This window comes from Neofelis nebulosa, chromosome 10 (genome assembly GCF_028018385.1).
Source record: "Neofelis nebulosa isolate mNeoNeb1 chromosome 10, mNeoNeb1.pri, whole genome shotgun sequence".
NCBI classification, from domain to species: domain Eukaryota; kingdom Metazoa; phylum Chordata; class Mammalia; order Carnivora; family Felidae; genus Neofelis; species Neofelis nebulosa.
This window is the reverse complement of record NC_080791.1, coordinates 115,167,639-115,183,590: the sequence shown is the minus strand read 5'-3', so window position 1 is coordinate 115,183,590 and position 15,952 is coordinate 115,167,639. Positions and strand designations below refer to the sequence as shown.

The 15,952-nt window shown below is 58.8% G+C and overlaps 1 protein-coding gene and 1 long non-coding RNA gene across 2 annotated transcripts; both read left to right on the top strand.

The window, feature by feature from the left end:
• The first annotated feature begins 2,836 nt into the window (after positions 1-2,836).
• On the top strand, positions 2,837-4,982 carry LOC131488372 (uncharacterized). Its single transcript, XR_009250186.1, has 2 exons — positions 2,837-3,406; positions 3,655-4,982. It is a non-coding gene; the product is annotated as an uncharacterized LOC131488372 (long non-coding RNA).
• A 1,554-nt stretch (positions 4,983-6,536) lies between these two features.
• On the top strand, positions 6,537-15,216 carry TALDO1 (transaldolase 1). Its single transcript, XM_058690108.1, has 8 exons — positions 6,537-6,695; positions 9,683-9,806; positions 11,156-11,263; positions 11,478-11,609; positions 14,053-14,228; positions 14,327-14,524; positions 14,695-14,840; positions 15,021-15,216. Exons 1-8 carry the CDS (start codon positions 6,599-6,601, stop codon positions 15,054-15,056), a joined length of 1,017 nt encoding a protein of 338 aa, XP_058546091.1. The 5' UTR covers positions 6,537-6,598; the 3' UTR covers positions 15,057-15,216.
• Positions 15,217-15,952: the final 736 nt, after the last annotated feature.

Sequence of the window (15,952 nt, the reverse complement as noted above, 5' to 3'; positions counted from 1 at the left end):
GGGTGAGCGGGCGAGGTGGGGTACTGTGAGGTTTCAGGGTCTGGATTAAGCCAGGGTTTTTAGACGCTTGACGAGGACTGGGCAAACGCGAGACCTATTCCTTCAGGACTGGCGGGCGCGTAGAGGGTTGGAAGTGACCGGGGGATCCACGCACCTGCTTGAGCCGCGGCTACCTCCGGGCCCCGGGGCAACAGCCTCAGGAAACCCCCAAAACAACATCTTCCCAGTGTTTCCTGCCTCGTGCCGCTGACGAGCTGTGTGCTGTGGGTGGTTCGGCGCCTGGTCTGTCGGTGCTGTTGTTGAAGGAAGGATAAGCGCGTGCCTTTCCATTTTCATAGTTGTATTTTCTGCTATAGTAAACATCGAGATAGAGGTAACCTACGTAAACAAAACTTCCTCGGGACCCTCGATAATTTTTGACTGTGTGAAAGGGTCCCGAGGCCCCGGTTTGAGAGCCATTGACGTGGACTCCACAGGTGCACCCCTGCCGGGAAACAGGAGCCCGCACTCGCGGTGGGAAATGGCGAGCTGTGCGTGGGCAGCTGTGGGGGAGCCGCGAGTTCCCTCCCCCCCCCACCCCGCCACCCGGAGCAGGTGCTCAAAGTGAGCCTGCGGAGAAAGGCAGAGGGAAGCGGCAGACGCAGGAAGCTGGCCAATGGCCAAGGTTGACGGGCGCGTGGACAGCCCCCAGGGTCTGCGTGTCCCCTGGAGTGCGCCCCCCCCCCCCGCCCCGGGAACCTCCGCGAGGGGCACACGGGGGAGGGGCGAGGGCCCCCTGCGGGTGTGGGGAGCAGGGGAGCGGCGTGTGGCTGCCACGGCAGAGCCAGGCAGGGGGAGAAACTGAATGCAGGTGCATGTGGGAGAGGGTGCTCAGTGAGGAAATGAGAGGGTGACAGTCACACCGTGTGAACGAAGCACGCGGATGAAAAGGGAAGAATCGAGATTCAGAAACGATAACACCTTTTGCGAGAAGGCGAGTAAACCGAGCAAGCCGAGGCGCTGGAAGAGCTCCTTAGTGGCAGGAAATGGATCTGAAAGGGAATCAACGTATAAATTAAAAAGAGAAGGAACAGACCCGGACGACCAAATACTCGCCCTCCCGCCCATGACCTTGAGTCTGGCGGCCCGACCGCCAGAGGAACCGCTGTCCTGACAGGCGTGGGTCCTTCCGACCAGCGCGTTTCTGTCCTCACAACCTGCGTGCGTTGCCCCGAATGCCGTTCGTGGTCGCCGCTCGCGTCTTTAAGCAGGAAGTTTAAAAAGTGCAAGAGACTTTTCAAGGCGAGCCTCACCTGCCCCAGCCCAAGGTCGCCAACAAGCACAAGCCAGCCGTGGGGAGGCACCTGTGGCTGCAAACAGGGGCCTCCCGCCATGGCCACGAGGGTGGGACAGTGTGCAGTGGCTCCCTCTACACCCGCGGGTGACACAGCCCGGGCAGAGCCAGCCAGCTAGGCCGCTCCCAGATTCTTTTTATTTTGTAATTGTGATAAAATACACACAACATAGAAAGTACCGTCTTCACCGACTCTTAAGCGTGCAGCTCAGGGGCGCTAAGCACGTTCACGCCGTTGTGCGCCCATCCCCACCCTCCGTCTCCAGAACTTTCCATCTTCCCAAACGGAAACTCTGTCCCCGTGAAACCCGGACCCCCGGCCCCTCCCCCAGCCCCGGCGCCCACCGTCCACTCTCTGTCCCCGTGAATCACGGACCCCCGGCCTCTCCCCCAGCCCCGGTGCCCACCGTCCACTCTCTGTCTCCGGGAATCTGGAGACTCCAGGGGCCTCGTGTGAGTGGATCACAGGTGAGCATCACGTTCCCCGGGTCCATCCACGCTCCCCCCAGCGATGCTCCCACACCCAGTGCCTCTCCAGGCTAACCCCAGACCTGCGCTCTAGACCTCTAACCCTCCTGCTGCTCCCCTCGCACCTAAACCAGAGGGTGCCCCTGCCCCCCCGACCCTTGATCTGCTCGCCCCCCCCCTTCCCGCACAGCCAGCTCTACCAGTAGAGCTCTGCTTGCGGCCTCACCCACTGTCCCTGCCCCTGGGAAAAGCGGTGGCCCCTCCCCCCCCCCCCCCCCCCCAGCGTCAGTCTGACATGACACAGGGCCCGGAGAGATCCTGTATTTTTTTTGACATTTATTTATTGATTTTTGAGACAGAGCTGGAGCACCAGCAGGGGAGGGGCAGAGAGAGAGGGAGGCAGAGGATCCCAAGCAGCTCTGAGCTGTCAGCAGAGAGCCCGATGCGGGGCTGGAACCCACAAACCGGGAGATCGTGACCTGAGCCGAAGTCAGACTCTCAACCCACTGAGCCACCCAGGAGCCCCTAGACAGATGCTTTAAAACCTAAGTCCTGGGGTGCCTGACTGGTTCAGTCAGTGGAGCATGTGACTCTTGATCTTGGGGTCGTGAGTTTGAGCCCCGCCTGGGGTGTAGAGATTACCTAAATAAATAAAACTCCAAAATAAATAAAAAGATAAAACCCAAGTCCTACCCCATCTCCCCCCCCCCCCCCCCCCGCTGCCAATGCCCTGTGCTCCAAGCCCTCCGGGCTCTGACCCAGGTCCCCGTGGAGGGCGGGCTGGTCTGCGATGCCCTGCTTGGCTCTCCTCCAGGCCCTGGAGCCTTTGCTCTGAGGCCAGCTTCTCAGCAAGGCCTCCCTGATGCCTGTCCCTGCTCTGCACAGACCAGTGGCCTCTGCCCTACGGGCTTCCTGGGTAGAGGTGCCAGCGAGGCTCCTGGGGGTCCCCTGCAGCCCGAGCGAGACGACCCTGGGTGTCATCCCTGTCTTCTGCTGCACAGGCCTGCTGGATCAGGGCTTCGGGGTATCCTGGGGAGGGCTGAGCCAGGGCGGGCTGAGGCACAGGGGCCGGGCCCCTGGCCCCCACCCTAGCCCTCCTGGATGGGGCCACAGCTGGCCAGCAGGCCTCCAGATGTTCCCCCAGACCCCCCAAGCTCCCCTCCTCACCCTCTGCTTCTATAACTCTGAGGCTTTGGCTTCACCCCTTCACCCCCCTCCGCCAAAACTTACATTTCAAACTCTGGCCCTTTAAGGCTACTGTCTGGGCTTCTGTCAGAACATCCGTGTGGCAATATAGTGACTTATGGGTCCCTCTGGGTTCTAGCCGCGCCCCCCATTCCTGAAGCATACACACACTGGGATCATGGAGTTGGCAGGAAGGGAGCAAATACACCTTCACCGCCACTGTCCTTGCTCTTGGCCTCCCGCCAGGGGCACCATTGACTTTTCTGGGGCAGGGATCCAGCTGTCCAGGCCCAGCATCATCTGCCTTTCCGGGGGGATGGCTGGCCCAGAGAGCAGCCCAATTATCTGTGGGAAGGGAGGCCTGAGGTGCCCCTGGGAAGGCGTCCCCTGATGATTGTAAATGTCGGGTGATGATTCCAGGTGTTTTTTTTTTCTTTTCTTTTTTTAAATTTTTTTTTAACGTTTATTTACTTTTGAGACAGAGAGAGACAGAGCATGAACGGGGGAGGGTCAGAGAGAGGGAGACACAGAATCCGAAACAGGCTCCAGGCTCCGAGCTGTCAGCACAGAGCCTGATGCGGGGCTCGAACTCACGGACTGTGAGATGGTGACCTGAGGCAAAATCGGCCGCTCAACCGACTGAGCCACCCAGGTGCCCCTGATTCCAGGTTTTTAGTTGCAAAGTGGGATGACCATATTGAGGACAAAGGTTTACAGACCTACCTTCCTAAATGCGGGCGTGTGGTGAACACAGCAGCAAGGGGCGAGGCTCCCAGGGCTTCCGGAAGGCTGAGGGACGGGCACAGCCCCTTCCGTGCAAGGCTGGAGGAAACAGTCCCCGCCTTCCCTGAGTCAGTGCGATTAGCAGGTGCAAAGTCCACGGACCCTTCCCTCCTCTGCCCTGGCAGTCAGGCAGCCTCTGAGAGTGACTGAGGGCTAGGCCCCTCGGGATGTCCTCCCCTCTTGCTGACCCAGCGCCTCGTTCTGCATCTGCAAAAAGGGCCCGTGAGAGCTCCCGCCTCTGGGGAATTGCACCAGGGGTTGGACCCGCACGCACACCCATCTCGTTCTCACCCCGCAGGCAGGAAACCGTGCCCAGCATCTTGCTGGCCTCGGCCAAGGGAGGGCGAGCGCCAGCACAAGGACAGCCAGGGCGAGGTCTCCACAGGCGAACCAGCCGGTCCTTCCCCTGGAGCCGCAGATCGCCTTCGCCCCCGGCCTTCTGCCTCCCAGGCCACAACGCGGGGGCACAGGCCCTACACCGCTGCCCGCACCTTACTGACACGGCACCCGTTTTTCTGCATCTGCGAGACTGTCCCCTCTAGGCCGTCACATTCAGAACCAGCAGGCAGCTGCCAAACAGGGGCTGTTTCTGATGGTTCGTATTTTGTTTTGTTGTGCTGTAATTGTCTTTTTTTTTTTTTTTTTTTTGGTCTTACTTGATACAGTGAAGTGCACATTTCAAAGTGTTTTGACAAATGTCTCCACTGAGTGTCCGCTGCCCCTTAAAGATCAGGGCTGAGGTTCTCAGACGCTCACATGCCGGGAAAGCGTCCTCGCTGCCCCACGGCTCCTGGCTCGGTGGGTCTGGGCGGGGAGAGAACGGACATGTTGGACATGTCGAGAGTTCCTGGGACCTGTTGCTACTAACCTGCCCACACTCCTAAGCATCTGGGGCGAGTATTTCTATCGCACCAGAAAGCTCCCCTGTGGCCCTTCTGGTCAGCTCCAGCCTCCCCCAGAGGCAGCCCGCCTGTCCGTGAACTTCACACGCTGGAATCCTTGGCATGCGTCCTTCGGTGTCTGGCTCCTTTCAGGCAGCACAGTGCTCCTGAGGGTTGTGCAGGGGCACTGCTGGGGTCACTAGCCCTTCCTGTCGTCGCAGGGTAGCATTTCCCTGCATGGGGCCACCAGCCTGTCCTCTTCTCCTGCTGATGGATGTTGGGTTGTTTCCAGTTTGGGGCTGGAATAAAACTTCTATGATTATCTGTGTGCAGCTTGTTGCGTGGACGTGTTTTTATCTGAGGAGCAGAAGGGCTGGTTCACGTGGTCAGTAGGTGCTGAATTTCATATAAGAAACCACAAAACTCTTCTCCCAGAAGTCCATTCGCACCATGGTACATTCCAGAGTTCCACTCCTCCACGGCCTCCCCCGCGCTGGGGATTGCTGGCCTTTGGGTATTTTTGCCATTTGAGTAAGAGATTGGAGAGATTTCCCTGTGGTTTTAATTTAATCAGCTTCTTCTGTGGCGTGTCTTTCCTACTTTTGTATTTCCATGACGAGTGGAAGGTTCTTTCAACAAAGATTGACCAAGTAGAGAAAAATGACCCCTGACCTCTACCTCATAACATGCACAAAATCAGTCCGAGATTCATCAAAGACTAACACGAAAGCCAGGGGCTCCTGGGTGGCTCATTCAGTTGAGCGTGACTTCAGCTCGGGTCACGATCTTGCAGTTTGCAGGTTCAAGCCCTGCGCTGTTCTCTGCACCGACAGTGTGGAGCCTGCTTGGGATTTTATCTTTCTCCCTCTCTCTCTGCCCTCCCCTGCTCATGCTCTCTCTCTCTCTCTCTCTCTCAAAAAATAAATAAACGTAAAAAACCACAAACTAATATGAAAGTCAAACTAAAACATCCCTAAAAGAAACCATCGGAAAGTGTTTTTGTCACTTGGAAGTAAGCAAAGATATTTTTAGAGAAGATACAAAAAAGCACTTACCATAAAATTAAAAATTGTTATGTTGAATTTCATTAAAATTTAAAATTTCTCATTAAAAACTCTGTGAAGAAAAAATGAAAAGATAAGCCACGGACTTGGAGGAAACACCTACAATACATACACATCTGACAAAAAACTTGGTCCAGAATGGAGGACCACATAGCAATTAAGAGAGAGAGAAGGGCGCCTGGGTGGCTCAGTCGGTTAGGCATCTGACTTCGGCGCTGGTCATGATCTCATGGTTCGTGAGGTCGAGCCCCGCGGCGGGCTCTGTGCTGACAGCTTAGAGCCTGGAACCTGCTTCGGATTCTGTGTCTCCCTCTCTCTCTGCCCCTCCCCCACTCACACCCTGTCTCTCTTTCCTTCAAAAATAAGTAAACATTAAGAAAAAGAGAGAGAGAGAAACAACCGATATAAAACCGGCAGTTATATGCTTCCTGCGACAGATTTCATGGATAGTGCCTTTGGGACACTTTCTGAACTTCATGTTCCTTATCTGGGACAGATTCCCAGAACCAAAGGCAAGGAAGGGCTCTGGATCTGTGCAGGAGAGAATGAATCCACAGGGCCCTAGTCTCCAGCCGGCTCCTTCCCAGGCAATGAGCACGTCTGTCTTGGGAGTGAGGGGGCCCTCACTCCCCAGGGGGCCCCTGGAGGGGGCGCCGGGCCAGGCTGAGGGCGGGAGGTGCATCCCGGACGCCTGCAGCCCCACCAAGACTGGGGGACAGGGGCACAGGGCCGCTCTAACCGGGGCGGGGCTTCGTCGCCCGGGCGGGGCTTCGCCCTGCGGCGGAGGCGCCCTCGGCCCCGCCTTCCCGCGCCGCTCTCCGATTGGCCGGCGCGGAGGGGCCCCCGGGGCATTGTGGGCCGCCGCGCTCCGCCGCCGCTTCGCCATGTCGGGCTCCCCCGTAAAGCGGCAGAGGATGGAGAGCGCGCTGGAGCAGCTCAAGCAGTTCACCACCGTGGTGGCCGACACGGGCGACTTCCACGGTGAGGCGCGCTGACTGGCCGTGCTGGGGGCGGGTGTTCGTGGACGCGGAGAGCCGGCGGGGCCCGGGGTGGGGGGGGCGGGGGGGCGGGGGGGCGAGGCGGCCGGGGAATCAGGGTCCTGAGGGGGGCGCGGGCCCGGGATCGGGGGTCCCGAAGCGGGGAGGGCCGGTGCGGGTAGGGGAGGAGGGAGCGCAGGGGCTGAGGGGAGCGGGTGAAGAGCGCAGCAGGCTGGGGTGGGCAGGGGGCCCCCTCCGAGCTGTTGGGAACCCCGGGAGGGCTTTCCGAGGCTTTATGCTGCGGAAGAGATTCAAGGAGGACCTGGAACTGGTTTCCACCTGGACCCCTTGCCCACGAGGTGCAGGTTTATTCGGCACAGGTTGACCTACTGAGCAGGAACTTGAGTCAGTTCTGGGCCCAGAAAGACCAGCTTTTGCAATCTCCTGTTGCACATCTTCCCACCCCGCCGGGGACAGCCGTAGCCGCAGGTGACTGTCAGTGGCAGGGTGTCCCCCTGGGTGGACATCCACAGCCTGGGGCCGCGGCACTGCGTGGGTAAAGCTCAGTGCTCCTAGGAAAGCAAAGGTTGTCCTGCTGTTAAAATTTAGATTTTCCGGAGTTAGACTTGTGCTCACCGGAGAGAACCAGGGACACACAGACGGGTGGAGGGAAGGGCGGTACCGTTAATCCCTAGCGCTCCGTGCCCAGCCTAACAAACAAGATTTTCAGGAAAATTGTGAAACGCTCATGGGATGAGTGTTGTGGGGCACACAATACAGAGTGACTTCCTTTCTTTTCTGCTTTCTCATGGTGGCTTGACAAACAGGCCTTAATTCCTCTTTGGCAACTCTGAGTAAGAGGGTTGTTTATCTAGGAGAGTGAACGCGCACATTTGGCTGCCCTTTTTTTTTTTTTTTTAATGTTTATTTATTTATTTTTGAGAGAGAGAGAAAATGTGGGGGAGCAGAGAGAGGGAGCGACACAAAATCCGAAGCAGGCTCCACAGTGTCAGCCCAGAGCCTGACACGGGGCTGGAACTCCCGAACCGTGATATCACCACCTGAGCTGAAATCAAGATTTGGGCACTTAGTGAATGAACCTGCTTGGAATTCTCTGTCTCCTCAAGAATAATAAAAAAAAAAAAAGAAAGAAAGAAAGAAATATCTAGGGGTGCCTGGGTGGTTCAGGCAGTTAAGTGTCCAACTTTGGCTCAGGTCATGATCCCGCAGTTTGTGAGTTCGAGCCCCGCGTCGGGCTCTCTGCTGACAGGTTGGAGCCTGGAGCCTACTTGGGATTCTGGGTCTCCCTCTCTCCCTGCCCCTCCCCTGCTCATGCTCTGTCTCTCTCAAAAATGAATAAACATTAACAATTAAAATCTAAACCCAAGTGTTGACATATTTTTTTAATGTTTATTTATTTTTGAGAGAGAGAGAGAAAGCACAAGTAGGGGAAGGGCAGAGAGAGAGGGAGACACAGAATCCAAAGGAGGCCCCAGGCTCCGCACTGTCAGCACAGAGCCTGATGCGGGGCTCGAACCCACGAACTGTGAGACCATGACCTGAGCTGAAGTCAGATGCTTAACCACTGAGCCACCCAAGTGCCCATCATTTTTTATTTTGAACAAATGCGCATTAGTTAATAACGTATATCCATAAACATTACATAGTTGTCAATTGAGTATCCGGTATTGTGGTCATTTTGTGAAGTGACCTTGGCAGGAGTTGGGGGTGGGGTGGGTCATACACCTCTTTGAAAATACAGTCAAAGCCATGGATGCTCTTTACTGAACAATGCCCCTGCCCCCCAGTTTCACATTCGGTTTAAGTCTTAAGTCCCCCGGACCCTGAAGCCCACATGTTGACTCAAGATAAGTATTGGTTTTGTTCTTAAGTTTGCTGAAAGTCAGGCTTCTCAAGACCTAATTTTATGTAACAAAAGGCACCATTTCAGTGCATTCCTCCGTGGATTTTGACACACCTGCATAAACACCACCCCAGAGCACTTCTTATTATTTTGAAATATAGACTCCCAGGAAGTTGTGAAATTAGCCCATAGAACCCCATGTATACTTCGCCCGCTGTCCGCCAGAGGTGACATTATATGTGACCGTGGGTGTGCTGTTAGAAGCAGGAACTTGGTGCCAGCACGGTGGCAGGCGTGGCTCAGTGTTCACCAGCTTGAAACCTGAAAGGGGGTGGGGAGCAGCACTGCCCACAGTGAGTGATAACACGCGTAGACTCTTGTGCCCCCGGACAGTTAGAACACAGACGTCCCTTGGGCCCCTGAGAGCTGCCCCCCTTCCCCGTTCCTGGAAGCTCCCAATCTGTTCTCCGTCTCTGTACTCTTGCCATCAAAGGGCACTTTGAAAATACTACTTTTCAGTCACGCAGTCAGTTTACCGCCCCAGCTAACCCTCCAGAGGTGAGCAGCGTGATGCAGGGGGCGGTGGGGCGGGGTGGGGGGTGGGCGGTGGTGGTGGTGGCTGTCGGCCGGCCCTGCTCGTCCACACTCTGCCCTGACAGTGTCGGCTCAGTGAGGCTCCGGGTTCAGCCTCCTTGGTCTCTCCTCGTTCCTGGCTTGGTTACTAAGAACAAGCTAGGGTGAAAAAAGAAAGGAGAGTGGAACGAAGGCAAGTGGTCTTGAATGTAACCGCGTGCTGTCACTCGCTGACTTGCCCGCGTGTCTGCTGGCCCCAGTGTGGCAGCAGGAAGTGCCTTTCCAGCTTCTTCCAGCGCCTCCCGGCCTCCCTTGCGCCTCAGCGGTGAACCAGCCCTCACAGGAGCACATTTCTATTTGATCTCTGGCCTTAATCTTGGTTGTTGTTTTGTTATTGTGCAAACCGCCACCCCTTGCCCAGCCTTCCGGGACAGGGAAGGAATGTGTACGAAGTGCGACTCTGTGTCCGTGTCTGGGGGACTCGTGGAGGACTGGGGGGGGGGGGGGAGCGAGCACCCCACCGACTCTCCTACTCTCCTTGATCTTTTCCCTAGCCATCGATGAGTACAAGCCCCAGGATGCCACCACCAACCCCTCCCTGATCCTGGCCGCGGCACAGATGCCCGCCTACGAGGGGCTGCTGGACGAGGCCATCGCCTACGGCAAGAAGCTGGGCGGGTGAGCTCAGGGCCGCAACCGCATTTTAGTTCTTGAGCCTCTTAGACTCTGGAAGCTGGGTTTTTTATGTTTGTTTTTATCAACTTTCTCAGAGTGTAATTTACATGGAGGAAACTGCAGCCATAGGAAGTGTCCGGTTCAATGAATGTCGTTTACCGGAGCGTGTACCCTCTGTAAACTCCCCAGTTAAGGTGCAGCACCCCGAAAGTCCCTCCCTCCCCTCTTGTGGCAAGTCTCCCGGCCCCGGCAATCACCGACCTGCCTTCTGTCATTTTATTATCTCTTAACAGCTTTACTAGAGTAAGACTCCCCAAGCGCACAGCTCCGTGTGTTCTGATAAATGTATTCAGTGGTGCAGCCGTCCCCACAATCCGGTCCTGGAGTACGTGAACCTCCTAGAACGTTCCCTGGTGCCCAGCTACCATCTGTCCCTGCTCCTACCCCTCCACGTACCCCTTCCTGATGTCACTTTAAGTTTTCATCAGGGTGACCGTGCACAGCCGAGGGAGTGCCTGGGGGACGCGCGGGTCGGGGCGGCATGCGGGCGTGGTGTGTGCCCTGCCCTCCGTCAGGGACGGCCCCCACCTCAGCCAGCTGCCTGTCCCTTCTCTCGCTCTTTCGCCTCGCTGTGTCCCCAAGGCCTTGGTGCTTCTGGCATTGGGTGACCAGGTGGCGCTCTTAGCGATCCCTGTGTCCAGCCACCCCACGGGTCCTCGCCCACAATGCACGGGCTGGAGATTTTCCCATGTGCGCCGGGCTGGCGAGGACCCCCGGACGGGGGGCCGTCTTGGAAACCACTGCGTTCCGCACTCGCCTGCCCAGGCCACTGCAAGGGGACGGAGGAGGTTATTTTCGTCAGGTGCCACAAGGTGCAGGGACTCCGTTTGGAACGATGGAAGTTCCGCAGGCAGACGGTAGTGTTGGCCCGAGCTGAGCTCTTAGACGCGGTCACGGTGGCGACTGTTATGCTGTGTGTGTTTTACCATAGTTCAGGGGGGGAAAGCATGTGTTGTTCTCTTGGGGTTTTCTGGTTTAAGAGAAGGAAGACAAGGGGCGCCTGGGGGGGGTTAGTCGGTTAAGCACCCGACTCCTGATTTCAGCTCAGATGGTGATCTCATGGTTCCTGAGATCAAGCCCCGCGTAGGGCTCTGTGCTGACCGTGCGGAGCCTGCTTGAGATTCTCTCTGTGCCCCTCCCCCCGTTCCTGCTCTCTCTCTTTCTCTCTCTCAAAATACATAAATAAACATTAGAAAAAGAGGGAGAAGATGAGGGAAAGGAATTTGTTTTGTAGAATCCCGTGCCCTTAAAACTAACAAGCTTTTGACCTAGTTTTTTCCCTTGAATTTTAGGTCACAGGAGGAACAGATTAAAAACGCTATGGATAAGCTTTTTGTGTTGTTCGGAGCAGAAATATTGAAGAAGGTTCCGGGCCGTGTATCCACAGAAGTGGATGCCAGGTGAGGACTCGGGTGGACGGGCTTGGGGGTCCGTAGACCCGCGTGGCGCCGCAGCCTCGCTCGGTGAGGAGCGCGGGGCGGTGCCCCCTGTCCAGCGACTGGTGTCCAGCCTGTGTTCTGCGTAGGCCCCTGGAGGGGTGTGAGGGTGAGCCGGGCTCCAGGCTGGTCCTTCTCGGTGGGTGTCGTGAGGCGAGGCCGCTCCTTGTTGTCCTAGGTTGTCCTTCGACAAGGATGCCATGGTGGCCCGTGCCAGGCGCCTCATCGAGCTCTACCAGGAGGCCGGGATCAGCAAGGACCAGGTCCTTATAAAGCTGTCGTCCACCTGGGAAGGGATTCAGGCCGGAAAGTAAGTACCCCTGCGAGGGGGCTTCTGCAGGAGGTTCCCGGGTGGGCACCGCGTGGGGGGCCCTCCTCCCAGTGGCGGGGTGCGGGGTGGCCGCGTCCAGAGAGGCGCGAGGCCTGTGTGAGGCCCCAGCTCCCGTCCTCCCGCCGGCACCACCTGTAAAGAGCCGACTGGTTGTCGTCCCAGGTGTGCTGAGCTGCCCCGAGCGGTCCCTGCCCGGAGGCCACCGACACCTGAGCCTCCGTGCCAGCGAGGGCGTCTCACGCACGATGGGATGTGGGTTTTCTGGGCCCCTTAACACCTGCGGCCACTCACCCACTTTCTGTCTCTCTGGCTTTGCCTGTTCCGCATGTCTCACGTCAACAGAATCACAGAACACGTGACCTTTTGTGTCTGGCTTCCCTCACGTGGCAGGTGTCGAGGTTCACCCAAGTGGCAGCGTGTGTCCGGGCTGTGTCCCTGTTAAGGCTAATGCTCCCTTGTATCTACACCGCATTTTGTGCTTCCGCCTTTGGGGCCGTCATGGGTGATGCTGCCTTGAACGTCCGTGTCCAGGTTTGGGCACGTGGCGTACGTCTTGGGGACACGCTCATGGGGGTAGGGTTGCCACGTCGTGCCGCCCCTCAGCGCGGTCCTGGCCGTGTCCCACTGGCTGTGCCGTCTGCGGCCATAGTTTTTCCTCCTTTACTTTGATACTTGTCATTTCTGTCAGCAGTGTTTGGAAAATCTTTTGAGAACCCTAGAAATTATTCTTGACCCCGAGTCAGTTGGTCCCGCTCACCACATCCCTTTCCCGAGCCCTCCGCGGCTCGTTGCTCCCGCAAGTGTCCGGAGTCCTTGGGCAGCACGGCCAGGCCGGAAAGAAAGTGCCATTAACATGGACACATACAGGCAGCTGCACATCCCAGGGTCCTGGGCACCACCTCCGACACTCACTCGTGCAGACAGACTGAGATCCGGGTCAGGATGGGGCTGAGATGTGTCCCAGCCCCTTCTGTTTTGTTTTGTTTTAATGTTTTTATTTATTCTTGAGACAGAGACAGAGCACAAGCGGGGGAGGGGCAGAGAGAGAGAGAGAGGGAGACACAGAATCCGAAGCAGGCTCCAGGCTGTCCGCATAGAGCCTGACGTGGGGCTCGAACCCACAAACCACGAGATCATCACCTGGGCCAGTCAGACCCGGAACCGACTGAGCTAGCGAGGTGCCCCGTGTCCGAGCCGCTTCTGAGGCCACATCCACATGGTGCCACGAGGTTGCAAACCTCCCCGAGCAGCATGGTCAGCACGTGGGCGCCTGGGCTAAGTAAGCGGACCCTGGGGCCGTGCCTGATGGCAGGTGGCGCGCCGCACGCAAGGCTGGGCGGCGCCCATGCGCAGTCCTCGTGGTCGCTGGAAACTTGCTGTGCAGACGGAGCCCCATCCAGATCAGACCAGAGTCCTCTTGAGGATTAGCTGCGTCGACTGTGTCTTTCGCTGCCAAATCTGGCTTGTTTCTTCTGCACTCTCTTTCACCATCTCAGTGTTAGATGGAACAGAGTCCTGTCCTTCGTGAGTCCTCTGCTCAGGGACTGTTTCCCCACAGTGTCTGTCTCCTGTCTCACACTTTGATAAAGCCACCTTCCCAGAGCGCCCCACGGGCCGCTTCCGAAAACACCTCCACTTAGGTCGGACCCGCGCAGCTGCCGGGTGTCATCGAGGTGGTGGTCATAGGAGGGCCTGGCCTCGAGCGCGGCACCTCCCGTGGGCCGGCCTGAGCTGCGGGTGCCCGCGCCAGGAACACGTATGGCTGTGCCATGCACGAGACATGGTAGAGGCTGGCCGCCCACCGCCGCCCAGTCCTCGCTCTCCGCAGCCATACTTCTCGAACGCTGCCATGGAGGCCACTTGGAAGCTGTCCCTTGGGGTAGAAATGTGCCTAGAGGGGACTGAGCACAGGCTCGGCTGTCCAGCTCACTCCGCAGCATGTGGCAGAGTGGGCATTGCCCTATCTCAGGGGTCAACCCCAGCACGTCCTGGTGGATGGTGACGCAGGGAGGCTGCAGGATGCGGGGAGGGGGGTGGGGGACAGAGGGCGGGACGGTACCGCGGTCAGGTGAGTCCGCGGTGTCTGGCCCCGGCCAGCTCTGGGAGGTGGCGTGGGACTGGGGTCCCAGGTGCAGATGTGCGTGTCTGGGCCGGGGAGCCCCACTGTGGCTCCCAGGGGGCCTGTCTTGCCTTTTCTCTCTGTTTTGAAATGTGGGTTTGACGAAAATCCCAGTCACCCATCACCCACTGGCCAGGGAGAGCCCGGGTGACTGTGGCAGATGTGGGTGCCGTGGGGGGGAGGGGAGCCGCCCCGATCCCGCCTGTCCCCTGAGTGAATCGCGAGCCTCTTTCCAGGTCACACGGGGTCCCGCGCGGGTTCCCGGGGCCCCCCGGCCTGGCTCACCCCGCCCTGTCCCCTCAGGGAGCTGGAAGAGCAGCACGGCATCCACTGCAACATGACGCTGCTCTTCTCCTTTGCCCAGGCCGTGGCCTGCGCCGAGGCGGGGGTGACGCTCATCTCCCCCTTCGTGGGGCGCATCCTCGACTGGCACGTGGCCAACACAGACAAGAAGGCCTACGAGCCCCTGGAGGACCCCGGTGAGGGGCGCGGCCGGGCGCAGGGTCGGGGGGGTGGCGGCTCTGGGCGGCGCTGTCGGCGGGGAGGCCACTCAGGAACCCGGTGTGTGTCACCGCAGGAGTGAAGAGCGTCACCAAGATCTACAACTACTACAAGAAGTTTGGCTACAAGACCATCGTCATGGGCGCCTCCTTCCGCAACACCGGCGAGATCAAGGCGCTGGCGGGCTGTGACTTCCTCACCATCTCGCCCAAGCTGCTGGGGGAGCTGCTCAAGGACAACAGCAAGCTGGCACCCATGCTGTCGGCCAAGGCGGGTAAGGCCGCCTCACCCTGGTCACCGCGGGGCGGGTGCAGCCCAGGGGCGGGGACCACGTCCCACCTGTGTTTGGAGCCCAAGGGCCTGGGGCCTGAGGGGGGCACGGGGGGGGGGGGGGTGTGGGGGGGGGGGGGCGCAGAAGGCCCTGGGTGATGCCCGTGCTCCCAGCCCAGGCGAGCGACCTGGAGAAGGTGCACCTGGATGAGAAGGCCTTCCGCTGGCTGCACAACGAAGACCAGATGGCCGTGGAGAAGCTCTCGGACGGCATCCGCAAGTTTGCTGCCGACGCCGTGAAGCTGGAGCGGGTGCTGATGGTGAGCGCCCCAGGGCTCGAGCCGGGCAGGGCTGGGACCTCCCCTGGGGACTCGGGGGTGTCGGCTCCTCTGGCAGCCTGGGCAGGCGGACTCTGACGCAGCCCCGGCAGAGGGGCCGCTTCCTTCCGGTCCCGAAGGCCTTTCCTGGCACCTGTCACACTTTTCCCTCTCCCTCCCTAGGAACGCATGTTCGGCGGCACAGAGAACGGAAAGTAGCCCTGAGTAGTGCCTGAGGCCGGAGCGCGGATCTGCACCACCTGAGGGGGCGAGTGATAGGCCTGGCGATGAATGAATTGTGCATTTTTTACCAGTTGGAGCCCGGATGGATCCTAGATTCTGTGTAAAATTTTGCCTAACTCATTAAAGCAATCACTTTTCTTGTGCTCCGTTCCTGACTCGCCGCAGCCCCTCCCCCCAGCACCGCTGCCCCGGCCTTTGGCTACAACTGGAGTCCAGCTGGGGTGATGCAGTTACAGGCCCTCCCCTGGGCCTGGAGCCTGTGCCGAGTGCAGCTGGAGCCAGGGGGCGGGAGCACCCAGGGGCATCCCTGCTGCTTTGGTTCCCATGTGGGTGCCACCCGGGGGGACGGTTGGGTATGTGCTGGCTGTTACCTCCGAGCCCCGAGTGCCCAGTGTGGCGTGGCTTCGAATGGACACGTCCACTGGCGCACCACCTACTACACCAGGAAGGGCTTGTTGGGGGCAGTGACGGGGGCCCCCGGGGTAGCCCCTCTTGTCCCACCAGAAGAGGCACAGGAGGCTGGGCGAGGCTGCCCAGAAGAGGTCACGTTAGGGTCACAGGCTACCCATCTGCCCTCCAGGTAGGGAGGGTTCCAGGTGACAATTCTGGGTCTGTGCAGGTGAAGACAGGGGTCAGGGACAGACCTGAGACACAGCCCTGGGTCCCACTAAGGGCCAGCAGGGAGGCCAGTGCCCCCTTCTCCCTGGGAGCGCCCACCAAGTGCACAAAGCTGTTCCCCACAGCTTTCTAGAGATGCCCAGGCCCCCCCAACTTTCTGCTGGGGCCAGAGCATCAGGGTGTGGTGTTGGTTCCAGAATGGCCACCTTGCCAAGGGTGGGCTTCTGGGCACAGGGCCCACGGTGGGCTGCATC